The sequence below is a fragment of the Macrotis lagotis genome, chromosome 1 (assembly GCF_037893015.1).
Source record: "Macrotis lagotis isolate mMagLag1 chromosome 1, bilby.v1.9.chrom.fasta, whole genome shotgun sequence".
In the NCBI taxonomy this organism is placed as follows: domain Eukaryota; kingdom Metazoa; phylum Chordata; class Mammalia; order Peramelemorphia; family Peramelidae; genus Macrotis; species Macrotis lagotis.
The window spans coordinates 826,713,315-826,734,433 of record NC_133658.1 but is presented as its reverse complement, the minus strand read 5'-3'; the positions used below and the strand labels follow the sequence as shown (position 1 = coordinate 826,734,433).

The 21,119-nt window shown below is 35.7% G+C and overlaps 1 protein-coding gene across 1 annotated transcript in view; it reads left to right on the top strand.

The window, feature by feature from the left end:
• The window catches only part of LOC141508501 (guanylate cyclase soluble subunit beta-2-like), a 98,617-nt gene that overhangs the window by 26,971 nt on the left and 50,527 nt on the right, over positions 1–21,119 (top strand). The window contains 1 exon segment of the mRNA XM_074217170.1: positions 14,693–14,853. Within this exon segment, the coding sequence (XP_074073271.1) occupies positions 14,693–14,853 (161 nt within the window).

Genomic DNA, 21,119 nt, shown 5'->3' with positions numbered 1-21,119 from the left:
TAGAGAGCAAAAGTCTTCTTTGTCTCCCTTTTATTTATGGAAAAAATACAAACTCCAAAAGCATTTGGAGGTCTTCAATATTCTGATCCTATCTTATCTTTCCAGCATCATTTTATTCTATTCCATTTCATAGCATCTAAATTTCAGTGAAGTCTGACTTTTCATCATTCTCTGATATTGTTCTGAATTCTCCCATTCTTGGATATATTCCCTTTTGACTTTTGAATTTTTTTTCCTTTAAGGTTAAATTCATGAAACTTTTTCTAATCCTTTAGTTGAAACAACTCCTTCCATCCTCAAAGTCCTAAATTACCCTAAAGTCCTTCATTCCCCCCTCCCCCAAGACTTTTAGCTTAGAAAGTTTCAAGTCTAATTCCAGGGATAGACCATATGCCACTCATTCAAGGACTAGCCAGGCTTTTGACCAGGTTGGCTAAAGAAGGGTAATTGCTATCTTTGGTCATGTCCACTTCTTTTCTTTTAGGTTTTTGCAAGGCAAATGGGGTTAAGTGGCTTGCCCAAAGCCACACAGCTAGGTAATTATTAAGTGTCTGAGGCTGGATTTGAACTCAGGTACTCCTGACTCCAGGGCTAGTGCTTTATCCACTATGCCACTACGCCACCCCAATGCCACCTAGCCGCCCCGGTCATGTCCACTTTTTGAAGAGCATGGGTGAAAATGAAGAAGAGTTGTGATGTACTCTGGGGAGTGCCAAGGCATAGGGGAGTTCTCCTCACTGACAAAGAGGTACAGGAGTTTGGGCTGTATAACTGATTCTGTTTTAGAGGTGTGGAAGAAGAGTCAATAAGAGATTTCGAAGATGGCAGATTGGGTAAATGGTGCCATCACTGCTGCCTATATATATAGAGAGAGAGTCAAAGAGAAGCCTCAGTTTCTTCATCTGTAAAATGAATTAGAGAAGGAAATGGCAAACCACTCCAGTATCTTTGCCAAGAAAACTCCAAAAGGGGTCACAAAGAGTTAGACACGACTGAAATGACCAACCAACAACAAATAGATTTTTTAGGTGGAAAAACAAGCAAAAAATTCTGTATTCACAGAACAGCTTTGTAGCTTTAAACTGGCTTGGCTTCCAGTCAGCAAACACCTCATGAGACAGATCCTAGGGAGCAGGGGAGGCCTACTTTCTTATATATGCTTTCCTTGGCAGGTAATGAGGTGCACCTGTTTAGAGTAGCACAGTCCATCAGGAAGCACAGCTGTTTTCTCTCAGCCTGGACAAACTGGGGACAGAGAGAAGGAGGAAGGGTCAGGGAGAGGGAGGAAGGAAGGAACAGAACACTTTTCAAGAGTTCCCCCATCCAGGGACTCATAAGCACTGGCTAGGATTTGGATAGGAATTTAATATAAGCTCATTCAATTCTCCTAAGAGAGTCGTCAGGTAGCTTAGGAGAACTACTAGATTCCTGTCTGCATCTGGCTAAGCCTCCACCAGTTAGAGAATTGAGGCAATTGTTTATCCTTCATATCTTCCCTACATTTCCTGGTTTGGTTTGACTAATACTTTTTGTAAAGTGTCATTCACCTCTAACAAATACAGACTGATTATTCACATGCCTCCCTTTTAAAGATGAGAAGGGACACAATTACTTGGTATTATAAGAAATGGGAATACGATACATGATCAATGGCTTTTGATTGGATGGGACAAGCCAGTAGGGGGCACTGTGGCCAAAGATATTGAGTAAGGCAGCACACAATTGACAAGGCTGTGACCCTCACCAACTCACTAGGGCGGCTAAGCCTCTTGAGGGTCCAGGTTTGGAATTTTCCCTGCTAAGGACCATATAAAGGGTTTCCTTTTGATTGTTAATCCTTCATACATCCCCCCCCCCAAATCCAGGAGACTTCTTTGGTAAGGGGAAACTTCTGGGGTACACCTGACTCCAACCTAAAGTATCTTGGAACCCAAGGGTGTGGTGAGGTGTCCACTCAGCTAATCTCAGTCAAGAATGAAGTCACTCTCATAGGCTCTCAGGTTCCAATCCCTTCTCCATCCAGGTGTGGAGATCTAGGGGTATTCATGGGATTCCCAGAGTTGCTTTGGGGTACCAGATATGGTCTAGGAGTCAGTATTACATACAGTGTGGCACCAAGGAAAGCATATTGTCCAAATAGATTACAGTTTATCTTACATTTGTTACATTTTAACTGGTATCCCTCCAATGGGGTTTTAGGAATCACTTCAGAGTCATCAGTCACACATTTACAAATTATTTTTTGAGGTGTTTTCCTGAGAAAATTTCTTCTTATGTCTAAAAGCACACACATACATACATACATATACATACCTACCTATATATGCATTTGCATATCTATATCTACATATATCCCTATCAAGACTTATCAATTTTCATTTCTGAAAAAGACATTTAGTAAATTAGTCCCTAAATTCTGGAGCATGTATCTTTTTTGCTAACTTTAGCAATGATATAAAAAGGGTACCACATGAAATAATGATCAAGAAATTCAAAGAGAAATGTCAGTAAACTCCAGCATTCAGATTAGGACTTCACAAAAAGATAGCCCTTCTTTAACAAATGAGATGTTCATAGAATATCTAATACATTTCTGATATTTAATACATATATATATATATATGTATATGGAACTCATTCAAATATATAAGAACAAGTCATTCTTCAAAAGAAGAAAAGTAAGCTTTTAAAAATCCTTCAAATCAAAAGTAATCAAAAGAAATAAAATGAAAATGACTCTTGAGTTCCCACTACATATTCTTATTAGATTGACAAAGTTGACAAAAATGATAATTACAATTGCTGAAGAGGAGATTGATCCAGCAGTTATGATTCTTTTTAAAAAAATTTTTTTAATGCACAACTTATGTGTTTTTAAACAATACAGTGATTTTAAAATGCAAATGGCATCCATTTTAAATCTTGTACTCTCAAAACTTTATTTTTTAATTAATGGTTCCTATTCATTCTTGATAAAATGCTATCATTTATATATATTATTTATATACTAATGGTAGTCTTACATCATAAAGGGTTTTTAGTAGTAAGATAATACAGTGTATTTTTACCATTCTTTCTTGGCATTATAATTCAGTACTGAATTTTATTTTAGAGTAACACGACCACAGAAAAATAAATTATATTGAAGTTAATATGGTGTATCATAGCATCAATATTGTTTTTTCTTTCTAAAATTAATTTGTCCCTTCCACTGTCCTCCCCTCCCTCCAATATATAGATGTATAGTTTAACAAAACAAATACCTACACTATTCATATTTGGAAATATATCTCTTTCTACATCTTAAATTCATCACTTATCTGTCAGGTGAGTGGCATGTTTCAATCATCTTTCTCTAGGACTTGTAGTTTCTCATTTCATTAATCAGAATTCTGAAGTCTTTCAAAATTAGTTTCTCTCTAATGTTGCTGTAAATGTATAAATTGTTCCTCCTAGCTCTATTCACTTAGCTTTGTACAGTTCATGGTAGTTTTCCTAGTTTCCATTGAAATTGACCATTTCAATATTTTTACAGCAAAATAATATTTCATTATATTCATATACCATCATTTATTTAGGAGAAAGACTGTCAAAAAACGCTCAGCTATATCATTACTAGCACTATACCCAAAGAAATCAAAGAAAGAGGGAAAAGTATTTATAGTGTATTTATAAATATGTAAATATATAAAAGTATTTATTTATGTGCAAAAGTATTTATAGTAATTTGTATTGTGGTATCTAATCAGGTAGGTAATAGACATTTAGTAAATGTCTACTATATACCAGTGCACTAAGAACTGAGAATACAAAGAAAGGTCAAAGACTGTCCTTGTCCTCAAGGAATTCACAGGCTAATGAGTTGGGGGAGGGGGCGGCAGAAATACCCAAACAACCATTTACCCAAAAAACTACATACAAGACAAATAATTAGCAGAGTAAAGACACTAGAATGAAGAGGATTGGCATCCTGTAGAAGGTAGGATTTCAGCTGTATCTTTTAAAAAATTTCTTTTAAAATATTTTATTTGTTTTCCAACTGCAAGCAACAGTAATTTTTATCAATCATTTTTTTTGGCAAGGTTTTGAATTTTACATTCCCCCCCCTTCTTTTCCTTCCCCCTTCCCCCTGACAGAAAGCAATCTAATATAGCCTCTACATTTATATCATGTTGTAACAGAAGAATCAAATCCAAATGGAAGAAAAAAAACTTCAGATATAAAAAAATGATATAATTCAATAAGACAACTTTTAAAAATTGAAGATAGTAAGCTTTGGTCTTCATTTAAACTCCACAGTTCCTTCTCTGTATATGGATGGCATTTTCTATCACAAATCTTTCAGAATTTTTCTTTGATTATTGCACTGTCGAAATGAAGAAATCCACCTTTGACAATCACCTTGATAATCACCCTATGTTAGTGTATATAATGTTCTTCTGGTTCTGTTCACTTCACTCAGCATCAGTTCATGCAAGTCTTTCCAGTTTTTTTCTGAAGTCCCAACATTCACAATTTCTTATAACACAATAGTATTCCATCACATACATATATCGTAATTTGTTTAGCCATTCCCCAATTGAAGCCCCTCAATTTCCAATTCTTTGCCATTGCAAAAAGAGCTGCTATGAATATTTTTGTATATATGTCGGATTTTTACCCATTTTTGTGACCTTTTCAGGATTCAGAATTAGTAGTAGTATTTCTGGATCAAAGGGTTCATGCACAGTTTTATTGTCCTTTGAGCATGATTCCAAATTGCTCTCCAGAAAGACTGGATCAGTTCAAAACTTCATCAACGATGATTAGTATCCCAGTTTCCCCACATATGTTCCAATAATGATCATTTTTCTTTGTAGTCATATTGGCTCATCTGATAGATGGAAGGTGGTACCTTAGAGTTGTTTTAATTTGTATTTATCTAATCAATAGTGATTTAGAGCAATTTTTCATATCACTATAAATAGTTTTGATTTCTTCATCTGAGAATTGCCTTTCTACATCTTTCAACCATTTATCAATTGGGGAATGATTTGTATTCTTATAAATTTGACTCAATTCTCTCTATATATATTTTAGAAATGAGTCCTTTGTCAGAGACACAAGTTGTAAAAATTGTTTACCAACATATTATATTCCCTTTAATCTTGGTTGTAATGGTTTTGTTTGTGCAAAAACTTTTTAATTTCATATAATCAAAAATATGCAGTTTGTCTTTTACAATGTTCTCTATCTCTTCTTTGGTATTGAATTGCTCCCCTTTCCAGAGATCTGACAGGTAAACTTTCCGTGTTTTCCTGATTGGTTTATAATATTACCTTTTATGTATAAATCCTCTACCCATTTCAACCGTATCTTGGTATAGAGTGTGAGCTGTTGGTCTATGCCTAGTTCCTGTTATACATTCTTCCAGTTTTCACAGCAGTTCAAAAAGTGACTTTTTATCCCAGAAGCTGCAATCTTTGGGTTTATCAAACAGTAGATTACTATAGTCATTTACTGCTGCTTCTTTTGCACATATCCATCGATTCGATTCTATTTCTTAACCAGTGCCAAACAGTTTTGATGACTGCTGCTTTATAAAATAATTTTAGATCTAGTATGGCTAGGCCACTTTACTTTGCATTTTTTCATTAATTCCCTTTATATTCTTGACCTTTTTGTCCCTCCATATGAATTGAGTTACTATTTTTCTAGTTCAATAAAATAAATTTTTTGGAAGTTTGATTGGTATGGCAGTGAATAAATAATTTAATATAGGTAGAATTGTCATTTTTGTTATATTAGCTTATCCTACCCCTGAGGAATTGACATTTGCTCAGTTATTTAGATCTGATATTATTTGTGTGAAAAGTTTTTTATAGTTGTTTCCATATAGTTTCCGAGTTTGCCTTGGCAGGCAGACTCCCAAGTATTTTAAGTTCTCTACAGTTACTTTAAATGGAATTTCTCTATCTTTTGATTCTGTGTCATTAATATATAGTAATACTGAGGATTTATGTGTGTTTATTTCATATCTTGAAATTTTGTTAAAGTTGCTAATTATTTCAAGTAGGTTTTTTTAGATGATTTTCTAGACTTCTCTAAACATACCTTATCATCTGCAAAGATTGAGGGTTTTGATTCATTGTCTATTCTAATTCCTTCAATTTCTTTTTCTTCTCTTATTGCTAAAGCTACCATTTTTAATACGATATTGAAGTGGTAATAATGGATATCCTTGTTTCATCCCTGATCTTATTGGAAATATTTCTAACTTATCCTCATTTTATATAATACTTGTTGATAGTTTTAGTTTATCATTTATTCCTATACTCTCTAATGTTTTTAATAGGAATGAGTGCTGTATTTATCAAAAGCTTTTTGCATCATCTAGTCAAATAATCATATGATTTCTGTTAGGTTTGTTATTGATATAGACAATTTTTCTGATAGTTTTCCTAATACTGAACCAACCCCCTGCATTCCTGGTATAAATGCTCCTTGATGATAATGTATTATCCTCATGATAAATTGCTATAATCACTTTGATAATTTTTTTAATTTAAATTTTTAAAAATAAAATCTATTGCATCCATATTCATTAGGGAAATTGGTCTATAATTTTATTTTTTTGTTTTGATACTTCCTGGTTTAGCTATCAGCACCATATTATTACAATAAGAGGAATTTGGCAGAATTCCTTCTTCACCTATTTTTTCAAATAGTTTATATAGATTTGGAAGTAATTGCTGCTTGAATGTCTGGTAGAATTCACTTGTGAATCCATCTGACCCTGGAGATATTTTTTAGGCAGTTCATTGATGGCTTGTTCAATTTTTTTCTGAGATGGGATTATTTATGTATTTATTTTCCTTTTCTTTCAACTTGGACAGTTTATATTTTTATAAATATTTATCCATTTCACTTAAACTGTGAAATTTGTTGGCATACTGTTGAGCAAAATAGCTCCGAATTATTACTTTAATTTTTCTCCTCATTGGTAGTGAGTTCATATTTTTCATTTTCGATATTGGTAATTTGGTTTTCATCTTTCTTTTTTTAAATCAAATTAACCAAACATTTATCAACTTTATTGTTTTTTTCATAAAACCAATTCTTAGTTTTATTTATTGATTCAATAGTTTTCTTACTTTTGATTTAATTAATTTTTCCTTTGATTTTCAGAATTTGTAATTTGGTATTCAATTGAGAATTTTTAATTTTTTCTTTCTCTAGCTTTTTAGTTGCATGCCCAATTCACTGATCTCTTTATCTATTTTATTCAAATATTATATTTAGGGATATATAATATTTCCCCTATAATTACTTTGGCAGTATCCCATAAGTTTTGTTATATTGTCTCCTTATTGTCATTGTCTTGGATGAAATTATTATTTCTATGATTTATTGTCCAATTCATTCTTTAAAATTAGGTTATTTAGTTTCCAATTAATTTTAGGTCTATCTCTCCATGACCCTTTATTACATGTGATTTTTATTGTATTTTGATCTGAAAAGGATGCATTTAAGATTTCTGTCTTTTGGCATTTGATTATGAAGTTTTTTAATGCCCTAAGACATGTTAAATTTTTATATAGGTGCCATGTGTTGCTGAGAAAAATGTTTATTCCTTTCTATCCCCATTCAATTTTCTCCAGAGGTCCATTATATCTAACTTTTCTAATAATCTATTCACCTCCTTAATTTTCTTCTTGTTTATTTTATGGTTAAATTTATCTGATTCTGAGAGAGGGAGATTAAGGTTCGCCACCAGTAGAGTTTTGCTGTCTGTGCCTTCCTGTAACTCATTTAACTTCTCTAAGGATATGGATGCTATACTGCTTGATGTATATATGTTTAGTATTAAAATTACTTGTTTATGATATCTTTTAGGAGGAAATAGTTTCCTTCCTTATTCCTCTTAATGAGATCTATTTTTGCAGTTGCTTTGTCTAAGATTGATTTTTTTTTCTCCAGCTAAAGCATAATATATTCTGCTCCAACCTTTCACTTTTACTCTGTGTATATCTCTCTCATTCAAATGTATTTCTTGTAAACAGCATATTATAAGATTCTTGTTTTCAATCAATTCTGCTATCCATTTTATGGAAAAATTCATTCTATTCACATTTGCAGTTATAATTACTAATTTTTTATTACCCTCCATTCTATCTCCCCTCTGTATGCATTTTTTCTTCTCCCTTCACTCTATTCCTCCTCATTGGTGTTTTGTTCTATCAACCACCCTCCATTTCCTTCCCTCTTTCCCTTTTCCACTTCTTTCCCTCCCTTCCATCAGTCCCTTCTTCCCTTTCCCCCCTTTTCCCCTCCTAATACTTGAAGGGTAAGATAAATTTCTAAACCCAACTGAGTACATGTGTTATTCTCTCTTTAGGCCAAATCCACTGAGAGTAAGATTCAAGCAGTCCTGGCTCTTTCCCTTCTTTTCCTCTGCTGCAATAGGTCTTTTGCATCCTTTCATGTGATGTAATTCACTCCATTCTGCCTCCCCTTTCCTCCCATCTGATTATACTTCCACCTTTTTAAATGTTTTAACTTTTTAAAATTATTCCCTCAGAATCAACTTATGTCTAGACCTTCAGCCTAAGTACATTCCCTCTATACAGAATTATGATTCTTAAGAATTATAAGAATCTTCTTTCCAGGTATGGATATTACTAGTTTAATCTTATTGAATATCAGTCTTCCCCTGTTTATCTTTTCAAGTATCTCTTGAGTCTCCTGTTTAAGGATCAAATTTTCTGTTCATCTCTGTTCTTTTTATCAGGAAAGTTTAGAAGTCACCCATCTTTGTTAAATATCCATCTTTTCCCCTGAAAGAATATGTTCAATTTTGTTGGATAGTTGATTCTTAGTTTTAATCTAAGCTCCCTTGCCCTCTGAATGTCATATTCCAGGCCCTTCGATCCTTTAATATTGATGCATCCAGGTCCTATGTAATCCTGACTCCTCATTATTTAAATTGTTCTTTCTGACTACTTGTGGGATTTTCTCCTTGATCTGACAATTCTGGAGTTTCATTGCTATATTCCTTGGTGTTTTCGTTTTAAGATTCCTTTTTATTAGTTTTTTTTTTGGTAAGGCAAAGGGTTAAGTGGCTTGCCCAAGGCCACACAGCTAGGTAATTATTATGTGTCCGAGGCTGCATTTGAATTCAAGTCCTCCTGACTCCAGGTCCGGTGCTCTATTCACTGCGCCACCTAGCCGCCCCCCTTCTGTTTTTCTTTTTTGATTTTATTTAACAGATTCTTGGTTTCTCATGAAATCATTAGCTTCCATTAGACCAATCTAATTTCTTAATGAAGTATTTTTCTCAGTTAGCTTTTAAATCTCTTTTTCCATTTGGTCAATTCTATTCTTAAAAAAGCTGTTATCATTTTCTAATTGCACAATTGTGTTTTTAAAGGATTTGTTTTCTTCTGTCACTTCTTGTTGCAAGATGTTAAATTTCTCTTGCATTTCTTTTCCCAATTTTTACATTTGATTTTTCAAATTCTTTCTGGACTTTTCTAAGAAGTCTTTCTGGACTGAAGAACAGTTCATATTCTCTTTCATAACCTCACATGTAGCACCCTTTCTGTTCTTTTCTGAGCTTATGTTTTATCCATCCTTCTCTCTATGTAATGTTCAATGAATCCTGCTTTTCTCTGACATTTCTTATTAATTTTGAGTTTTGTTACCTCTCCCAAGGGTCTTATTTTGGGGGAAGCGCTTGCTTGAAGACCTTGGGTGTTGAGAACTCTAGAGTCTTGCTTACTGACTGGTGGTCATTGATGTTAGAAACTCCAGGGGCTGCTCAGTGGACCAGACTGATAAGGAACATCAAAGACTCTTTCTGGATTATCTTCACTGGGAAGGTCCATTGCCCAATCTCTAGGCCATTGCAATGCTGGGGATGCCTGGGGCAGTCTCTGGGCTATCCATCAGGCAGCCCCATCACTGGGCTAGGCTGCCTGGGCTGGAAAAAACAAAGGCTTTCTATGGACCATCTATGGGCAAGTTAGCCACCCACTCTCTCGTTGTGTGGTTATTTGTGCAGGAATGCCAGGCCCTCCTAAGGGGAAATGCCACGGGCACACCATCAGTTTTGGGCTGTCCAGACAAGTCAACTCAGCTGAATGGGGTCCTGGGCACCCAAGATGGAGTTTGCCCACCATGCAGCCAAGTCTTAACTCCAAAGACTCCACTCCCACAGCCAAGGATCTCAGTCTGCCACAGGTGTACTGGGTCTCTGCTCTCACCCTAGGCACATGCATGCTCCCCTTCCCCCTCCCCCCCTCAGAACTTGCTGAAAGATGTTTCACTCTGATCTTTGGTGTGTTCTGTCACTATAAAATCTGGATTTTGATGAATATTGGTTCTGAGGGAAACCCAGGAAAGCTTATCACTGGCCTAATTCTTTCTGCCATCTTAACCAGAAGTTCCTTTGTGCTTCTCACCAGGGTTTTGAAGGAAGCAAGAGACAGAGGTGAGATAGAAGAGTATTCCAATCATAAAGGGTAGTAAATGAATATGTCTGGGGTAAAAAGAATAGAGTGCCTTCTTCAAGGAAAAGCAAGGAGGACAGTGTGACTGGGACAAACAGTAGGTAGAGAGTATAAGATATAAGAAAATGGAAAAGGTAAGAGGGGAGATAGGTTGTAAAAGGCTTTGATTTTCAAACATCAAATTTTATTTTTATCCTGTAGGTGATAAGGACCCATTGAATTTTAGCCTCTGTGTGTATGAATGTGAGTGTTTGTGTGTGTGTGTATGTGTGTGTGTTGTACTCTGATATGATTAGACTTGCAATTTAGAAAAATCACTTTGACACCCAAGTAGAGGATGTACTAAAATGCCCAGTTTTCCTAGCAAGCTTTTTCAAATGGTGAATCTTCCCCCCAATATTTGATTGGTTAGTTCTTGTCCTTCATTATCAAAGAAGACCAAAATGATATCACTATGCCTGAGACAAATTACAGTGTGTCCGACTATGATCAGCCCAGTAAAAGTTCAGAAGGCTCTACCACAGGTTGGGCACAAATAATTCATGTGAACACCTGAGCTGAATACTTTGAACTTAAGTGTGTCATGTTTCCTTTGAGCTGCTTCAATTCTGCCTTGCCCATACAGCACAGCACCCTCACTGATAAAGGCATGCCATGCTGGGTGGTCCTGTGCCAATGTCTCCCATGCTACACAATCAATTCCAAACTTGTGAAGAGAGACCTTCAGGGTGTCTCAGTATTGCTTCTTATGACCCCCTTGTGAGATCTTACTCTGTGTGAGTTCTCCACAAAATAGTCTTTTTATGAGCGTACTTCCGGCATTCTAACATGTCCAACCCATTCTAGTTTCACTCTCTGTAGTAATGTTGGAATGCTAGGCAGTTTAGCTGGAGAAAGGACCTCAGTGTCTGATCTTCTGCCAGTTGATCTTTAGAATCTTTCAAAGACAATTTAAGTGACAGTGATTCTGTTTCCTGACATGGTGCTGGTAGACTGTCCAGGTTTCATAGGTATATAGAAATGAGGTAAGCACAATAGCTCAATAGACCTTCAGTTTGATAGTCTAATACCTCTTCTCTCCCATACTTTCTTTTGGAGCCTCCCAAATACTGAGCTATGTGAATGTCAACCTCATTGTCAATGTGTACCTCCTTGCAAAGGACACTGCCAAGGTAAGTGAACTCCATGTGCTGTAATCTATGGTTCCACATATGGATGGTTTGGTGTTGACTGATAGAGCACCTGTGCTTTCTTTGATGTTAGTTGTTAGACCAAAATGAGCACAGGCAAGAGAAAATGGATCCATACTTAGTTGCATCTCAGAGGCAGCATTAAGTGCACAATCATCTGCAAACAGAAGATCATGCACCAAGATCATGCATCCCTCTACTTTGGTCTTGGCTTGTAGCCTTTTCAAATTGAAGAATTTGCTATCAGTATGGTAGCTGACCTTGAGGCCATTTTCATCCTCAGTGAAGGCATTTGATAACATGACTGAAAACATCATGCTGAAAAGCACAGGAGCAAGGACACATCCTTGTTTCACAACATTGGTGACTGGGAAATCTAGAGAGCATTGTCCACTATCCAGAACCTAGGCAAGTTAGGATCTTTGGGTTTACTCAAACCCTAAAACTGTATTTGTTTGCTTCTATATATTATGTACTTAATCTGTTCAACTAACTTTAATCAGGTAAATTAGTTTCCAGTAATCTCCTCTATTTCATCTTCAGTTGAGAGAACTTCATTTTTCTATCTCTTTTAAGAATCAGATTAGCTGTTTATCTATTTTATTAATTTGTTTTAAAAGTTTCTAGCTTTATTTATCAAATCAGTGTGGTTTTTTGCTTTCGATTTTATGACTTTTTTAATTTTTAGAATTTCTACTTTGTTCTTTAGTTGGGTTTTAAGAAGTTTGTTGTTTAGATTTTCTTAATTATATACTGGATTGTTCTTTTTTTTTGGTTGGAGAAAGTGTTTCAAAATATATTTTTACCCTCAAAACTGCTTTAGGTATGTCCCGTGAGTTTTGATGTTGTCTCATTATTGTTACTTTCCTTGATGAATTTTTCTGTTGTCTGCATAATTTGTTTTTTGACCTATCAATTTTTAAGTATTATGTAATTTAATTTCTAATTACTTTTAATTCATTATTTAAAGGCCCTTTATAGAATATAATTTTTAATTGCCTTGTAATTGATGTAATCAATATTTCTGTTTTTCCACATTTTTGGTGAGATCTGTCCCCTGTCCTTCAGCTTTTTTACTTTTCCTTTGTGCTCTAATACATAGTAAGTTTTTGTAAGAAAGGGTGCTAAAACTGATTTCTATGTCCATTCATCAATGTCAGAGATCTATCATCTTTTATTTTTCTATAATTCTATCAAAGCCCCTAACTTATTTCTTATTGATATTTTGATTAGAATTATCTAGGTCTTACAGAGGTTATATTAAGGTTTTGCATTACTGTAATTTGACTTCTCTCTTCAATTTGATTAATTTTTTTCTTTAAGTATTTAGAAACTATGCTATTAGGGAATCACCCACATATAGAGTAGTGATATTGATTTGTTATCCATAACCTTTAAAACAAGAACGTTTCTCTGCTTATCTCATCTTGTGTTTATGTTTATATATATCATAGCTTTATCTTAAGTAGTGTGTCTGTGATTATGATAGCATAATTGTATTCAATCTTTCTTTATCCTGTTCAGATGAAAGTATGCTTCATGGTATGCATATTTTTCCTACCTGTTGGGACTATAATAACTTCAACTTATTTATGTAATAGTGATTCCCCTCCCCTTCTTCTTCCTTTTTCCTCCAGTATAGTCCTCTGTCCTTCATCTTTTCGACTTTTCCTAAAATCATTTGTCCTAAGACAAAACTTCCCATAGACCCATTATTATTTTAACTTTTTCCTATGACTCTTACAGCTATTAAGGTACTGAGAAGATATTTATTTCTAGATACTCTGGGAATCAATCTGGAACTACACCTGAAAACTTCACTAAATGAATAAATACAATCTTACAAATTATAATTTTAACAAGCATTTAATTTCTTTCTCTTCCACTACCCCTATGAACAACAACAAAAAAAACAAAAGGAAAAAAGAAAACCTTTGTAACAAATATACAGAGTCAAATAAAGAAATTCCTGCATTGTCCATCTTGAAAAATAAATCTTATTCTGCACCCTAAGTTCTATGAAGCATTCTTTAGCTTTCTGGAGGCATGATTGACTTTTTATTTGAATGGAGTTCCTAAATCTTTTAAAATTGTTTTTCTTTACATTATTGTAGTCACTGCAAAAATCATTTTCCTAGTTCTGTTCACTTAAATTTGAAATTAGCTCATGCAAATCTTTCCAGGTTTCCTATTTATAGTACAATAGCATCCCATTACATTTATTCAGGATAACTTGTTCAATCATTCCCAGAATTGGTACACCTCTTTAATTACTAATTCTTTGTTAAAATAAAATGTGTTGCCAAAAATATTTTTGTACATATAGCTCTTTTCTCTTTCTGTTTGATTTCTGAGTGTATATCTAATAGTTATATGGGTAGGTCAGTGCAATGACTAATACTGACTCCAGTGGACCACTGGGTAAACATTTCCCACAAATTGACAAAGAGATGGATGATGAAGAGGAGGTGCAAAATGAGCGATATATTTGAACAAGACTAATGTCTAGAATTGTTGTTAGGGGAAAGGGGAAAATAAGGCAAGATAAGATGGGAGAATTTTTAAATGTACATAACAGAATAGGATATTTAGTGGGAAACTCAGACAAGTAAGGTAGTTTAAGAATAATGTGCTGAATTTAGTACATACTTAAGAAAACAATCTGTGTGTAATAAAGATATAATGGTTTCATGAACAATCTTCTTTTTTGTTCTTTGCAAATGGAAATGTTCATGTTTGTTGGTGTTTGCTAAGTGGGATGGTAAAAACTAAATTATTTTTGAAAATATGATTGTGCTGGCAACATTTCTTACATAATTGCGACCATTCTGATAGAGAAATGAATTACAAAATTTTAAAATATTTCCCTTCCCCAGGGACATAAATGTTCCTCCTAGGAAAGTCAAATACAGGTCTTAAACAGTGGTGTCCAAGGCCCTCACTAAAATTGGTTTAATCCAATAAAGTTAACACTTCTCATTGATAACTTGATTGGTACTTTTATCCATGCAGGTGTCTCCATGGAAGCCATTTTGAAGATGTTTGGAGAATACTTTTTTAAGTTTTGCAAGATGTCTGGCTATGACAGGATGTTGCGCACCCTGGGAGGAAATCTGATGGAGTTTATTGAAAACTTAGATGCTCTCCACAGTTACCTTGCTCTCTCTTATCAGGTATAGTTTGGGGTTTGATGTTTTGACAAGAAGCAAGTACCACCATTTTGATAGCTGACCAGAACACATCTGCAGAGAGTGAGCTCCCTGCCCTCCTCCTACTGTCACAATGTTCAATAAATCATGTCAAGAATTAAGTAGTCTTTCTTAGGTTGGTAAAGAATAGAAAAGAATTAAGGTCTTTTTAAACTGGATATCAAAAATTCAAAAAGGGAAAACTGGAAGAAGGCAGATTTCTGATGAGGGAAAAGCTCTTCCCCTAGAACTGATTTGGATTTGCAAGTAAACATTGGGAGAGCTTACAGAAGGAACAAAGACAAGAGTGTAGTCAGGTTTGAGGGGGAGTTTGAATTCTTTCTTTAGGGACATGGGCCTGGAACAGGATGATAAGTGGGTTGAGTAGCCAGATAAAAGGCAAGAAAAACTATTAGAACCAATAGCCAGTGTAGGAAACTATCCAACTCAGATTAGCTAACAGCATTACTGGCCAAGCTGTTAAGAAACTAATTTCCCTTCTGGGACCTTTCCTTTTGGAGTTCATTCATGTTTTTAAAGATCACTGGGTATGCAGTTGCATAGCATTCTCATGTTTTAAAGAAGAAAGGACTGTATTTCAAAAGGTAAAATGGAGAAGTTCATTCTCTTTATAACCCAAAGCTGTCTTTTTTTCAGTCCCCAAACTGAGAATGCATTCAACTAAACTGCTAATATGAATGAAGTCAGGAAAATGCATTCCCTTCTTCATTTACTGAGAGTATGGTGATATGTTGGTGTTTACATCTAGTTTTGTCCATAGCTCATAGGCATTTTAAGGAAGGAAAGTCTCTAGTCAGTTAGATGACAATGAGGATGGAGGACTGGACCAGAAATGACAAAAAACTAAGATCAAATCATTCTTCAGACTGTGACTATGGCATGACCTTGGGAAAGTCATTTAATCTCTGTCTCTGTATCAATTTCCTCAACTTTAAATGGGGATGGTTACTGCACTTACCTCACAGAATTGTTGTAAGTCTTGAAGAAGAATATATTTGCAAAGGGCTTAGAATAGTTGTTGTTTAGTCATTAAGTCATGTCTGCCTCTTTGTGACCCTGTAGACCATATCACACTAGTCTCTTCTGTCCACTAGCATCTTCCAAAGTATGCCCAAGTTTATTGCATTGCTTCCATGACACTATGTATCTATTCCATCCTCTGCCATTCTCTTCTCCTTTTCCTTTAATCTTGTCCAAAATCAGGGTCTTCTCTGATGAATCTCATTATATAGCCAAATTATATAAGCTTTGGCTTCAGTATTTGTCTTCCCAATGAAGAGTCTGAATTAATTTAAGTATTCACTGTTACAATTTTCTTGCTCTCCTAGGGACTTTCAGAAGTCTTCTCCAGCACCACAATTTGAAAGTATTGATTCTGTGGCACTCAAATATCATTACAGACCAATTCTTACAGCAATACATTACTACTGAAAAAATCCTAGTTTTGATTATATAGAACTTTATTGGCAAAATGATGTCTCTGTTTTTTAGTATACTGTCCAGATTTGCCATAACTTTCCTTTCAAGGGCAAAGTTCTTTGAATTTCATGGCTGTAGCTGCTATCTTCAGTCATCTTTGAACCTATGAATGATGATGAGGATGAGGATGAGGATGAAGATGATGAGGATGAAGATGGTGAAGATGATGGTGCTGCTGCTGCTGCTTGTCCTTCATTCTCAAAGATGACCATGACATCAGGGAGGTGATTCCATGACATGCACATGAATTGGATTTGAGTGAGGGGGTGCTGTGCTAAATCACCAACCTCACTTTCTTCTCCAGTGTCATCTGGGTCCAGTGGCCAGATATGAATCAGGATGACTGGAGATAGTCCAAATGGGAGGCAATCAGGGTTAAGTGATTTGCTCAAGGTCACATAGCTAGTAATTGTCAAGCGTCTAAGGCCAGATTTGAGCTCAAGAACTCTGACACTGCTTCCATTTCTTTTCCCTCTATTTACCAGGAAGTAATGGAACCAGTTACCATGAACTTGCATGTTGAGGTTTTTTTTAATGTTAAACTTCAAGTCATCTTTTACACTGTCCTCTTTCTCATCAAGATGCTTCTTAAGTCTTCTTCATTTTCTGCCATCAGAGTGGTATCATCTACATATCTAAGATTGTTGATATTTCTCCTAGTAACCTTAATTCCAGTTTTTGATTCATTCAGCTTGGTATTTCATCTAATTTACTCTGCAGATAAATAAAGTAAAATGATATTATACAGTCTTATCACATACCTTTCCCAATCTTAAACAAATTATCTATTCTATTTTTGGTTCTATATATAGCTTCTTGACCCTCATACAGGTTCCTCAGGACATAAGATTATTTGAGGATGTGCATATTTTGTTGTGATCCACACTGAAGGATCCACCCCCAAAAGGCTTTAGTGTAATCAATGAAACAGATGACATTTTTCTGGAATTCCTTTGCTTTCTCCATAATCCAGTGAATGTTGGCAATTTGGGTCTCTAGTTCCTGTGGTTCTTTGAAAATAGGCCTGTACTTCTGATAATTCACTTATTGGGGAAAGCTAACTTAAGCATAATCTTGCTGGTATGTGAAATAAGAACAGTTGTTCAGTATTTTGAACATCTCTGACACTGCCATTATTTAGGATTGAGAAATAAACTGAACTTTTCCAATCCAATGGCCACTGCTGAGTTTTCCAAATTTGCTGTCATACTGAGTATAGCGCTATAATAGCATAATTCTTTAGAATTTTAAATAGCTCAACTGGAATTCTGTCATCTCCACTAGACATTATTAGCAGTACTTCCTAAAACCCACTTGACTTCATTCTCTAGGATCACACCATTATGGTTATCAGTGATGTTAAGATCTTTCTTGTATAGTTCTTATGACTATTGTTGCCACCTCTTTTTTTTAATCTCTTCTACTTCTGTAAGTCCCTACCATTTTTGTCATTTATCATGTCCATGTTTGCATATAACACTCTCTTGATAACTCAGATTTTCTTGAAAAGATCTCTTGTCTTTCCCATTCTATTGTTTTCTTCCATTTCTGAACTATCTATCTTAATAATCTTGAATGGCCTTGCTCTTAGTTTCATTGAAGTAAATAAGACTTCAACCATGAAAAGGCCATGTTTCAGGAGTGGGGCCTGTCACATGGAAGTTATTAATAAATACTTAATACCTTCTGTTTGAGGGTAGAGATAATATCATTTTGTGTTTATACCCTTGAAACCTAGTACTGTGGCTATGACATCAGATACTTAGCACTGCTTGAGAAGTTAGAAATATAGGACTGGAAACTGATCAAGCTGTCGTACATAAAAGTATTAGAATATCCATATGCCAAAAGATATGATGAATAAGAAGAATATTAAAGATCTTAGGAAGGGGGTGGCTAGGTGGTGCAGTGGATAAAGCACTGGCCTTGGAGTCAGGAGTACCTGGGTTCAAATAGGTCTCAGACATTTAATAATTACCTAGCTGTGTGGCCTTGGGCAAGCCACTTAACTCCATTTGCCTTGCAAAAAAACTAAAAACAAAACAAAACAAAACAAAATCTTAGGAAGACTTAAATGAATTGAATCAAAGTGAGATAAGGAGAACAATTAGCCTATCTGTAAGCATTTATTAAAGGCTTAGGATACTCCAAACATTGTGCTATTCTCATGGATATAAAGAAAGACGAAATAAACAAAAAGTTCTCACCTTCTAGGAATACACACTGTAATGGAGAAGATAACATATAAATAACTCAAAATATTGAGGCTAAATACAGAGTAAAAAGAAGATAATTTTAAGAGAGTAAGCATTAGTTATTGAGGGAAACCAAAAAGGGCCTCCTGGGAAAGGAGAAATTTGGTTTGAATCTTAAAGTAGCAAGTTCAGCCAGAAAATTGCTCTAGTCTAGATGAGAAAGGATGAGTCTACAACATGGTGGTCACTATGTGAATGGAGTAAAGGATATAGAAATATTATGAAGGTAGAAATGTCAAACTTTGGAAACAGATTATACATGAAAAATGAGCTATTAAATTGAGTTCTTTTTATTTTTGCTGCTTTTGCAAGGCAATGAGGTTGTGAGTTGCCCAAGGTCATACAGCTAGGCAATTATTAAGTGTCTAAGGTCAGATTTGAACTCAGAACCTCCTGACTCCAGGGCTGGGGCTCTATCTGCTCTGCCATCTAGCTGCCTCTAAATTGTTTTCTTGAATCTGATCATATTACCCGCACCTCAGTTAATAAATCAGGGGCAACTAGGTGGTACAGTGCATAGAGTGCTGGACCTGAAGTCAGGAAGACTCATCTTTGTGAGTTCAAAAGTGTCACTTTATTCTGTTTGCCTCAGTTTCCTCATCTGTAAAATGGGCTGGAGAAGGAAATGGCAAACCAATCTAGTATCTTTGCCAAGAAAACTCCAAATGAGGTCATGGAGAGTCAGAAATGACCAAACAACAAAAGTAATAAATTCCAGTAGATCCCTCTTGTCTCCAGAATCAAATATCAAATCCCATATTTGATTTTTAAGCTCTTCATAACTTTGATCTTCTACCTTCTTAGTTTTCCTATACCTTTATTCCCCTTCACATACTCTACAATCCAGTGATACTGGCTTCTTTGCTATAGTATGTGATGCAGTGGATAGAGTATTGACCTTTGAGTCAGGAGGACATGAGTTCAAATACAGCCTCAAACACTTGTCACTTTCTAGCAATGTGACCTTGAGCAAGTCACTTAACCCTCATTCCCTCATATCCAGGACTGTCTCCAGTCATCCTAATCCATATCTGGCTACTGGACCCAGATAGCTTTGGAGGAGAAAATGAGGCTGGTGATTTAGCATAGCAAGCCCCCAAATCCAATTCAGGTAGCACAGCACCCCTTCACTCAAATCCAATTCACTTGCTTGTCATAGCATTAACTCCCCCCTGATGTCATGGTCTTATTCAAGAATGAAGAACAAATATTACAACACACTCTATTTCCTGATGCATGTCCCTCAATCAATGTGCCTAGAATTCTCTCCTTCCTCAACTCCAGCTCCTGGTTTCCTTAACTTCCTTCAGTTTCCGGCTAAAATCCCACCTTCTGCAAGAAATCTTGTACCTATCAACTTTCATACTAGTGCCTTTTCGCTAAGACTGTCTCAAATTTATCCTGACTATATATTGTCTTCACATAATTATTTGCATGTTGTCTCACTCATTAGATTGCAAAGGTAGGTACTGTCTTCTACTTTACTCTATCTGACAAATAGTAGATGCTTAAAATGTTTATTGACTTAATTTGAGTATGAGTAAAGAGTCGAGGATGAGTGAGATTTGTAGAACAGATCTATCAACATGTCTACTTTGGATATGTTAAGTTTGAGATGCCTATTGGACATCCATTTGTTCAAGAGACAGTTGGAGATGTTTGACTATAGCTCAGTAAAAATACTAGGGCTAGACATGCAAATCTGGCAAGCATCTTCCTCAAGAGTGGACTTTTCTTGCTATCCTTGTCCTCCCTTACTATATAAATCTATTGATTGGATCTTTGGAAAGATAAGGACATTTTATAGGTTTTTTTTAAACAGGCTAGGTATGTTGGAAGGTCATTTCCAGTAATACAATTTTCAACAAAAGAAGATTTGATATCTTCCCTTGGAAACTTAGATTTAAAGTATTTTTTCCTCTTCTGTCTAATAGAAATTACTAGACATTTTTATAACTCCAGCCCCTTAAGTTTCTCTAGGAAAAATACAGAATCCTTTATTTAACTGCTAATTTATTCAAATTATCCTCTGGGGGGGGGGGCTGAGTCAAGATGACAGAAGAGCCTCTCCTAGGTGCTCTCTCCAAAATATTTCAAAAATCTTAAAATTATGACTCTAAATTTTCGAGAGACAGAACCCACAGAAAGATCTAATGAGACAGTTCTCCAGCCAAAGGTAACCTGGAAAATGGTGGAAAAACTCTGTTCCGCAAGGTTAGAGGGGTGGCCCTGCCAGAGTGAAGAAACTTCAGCCTCCTGAGAACAGCCCCAGGGCTCCTGGGAGCTGTGACTCCAGGCAGCAGAAGTGGTTTCCTGACCTGCACCAGGGATCACCAAGCATAGCGTGAAGCCCAGGCCCTCAGTGTGGCCACAACCCAGATTCAGGAAATGGAAGCAGGCCCGTGGAGTCAGCAAGCAGGAGCCTCTAGGCAGCTACACCCTGACTGCTCAGCCCGCTGAAGGTAAGGGAGTGGAGGGAGACTTCCAAAGTCTGTC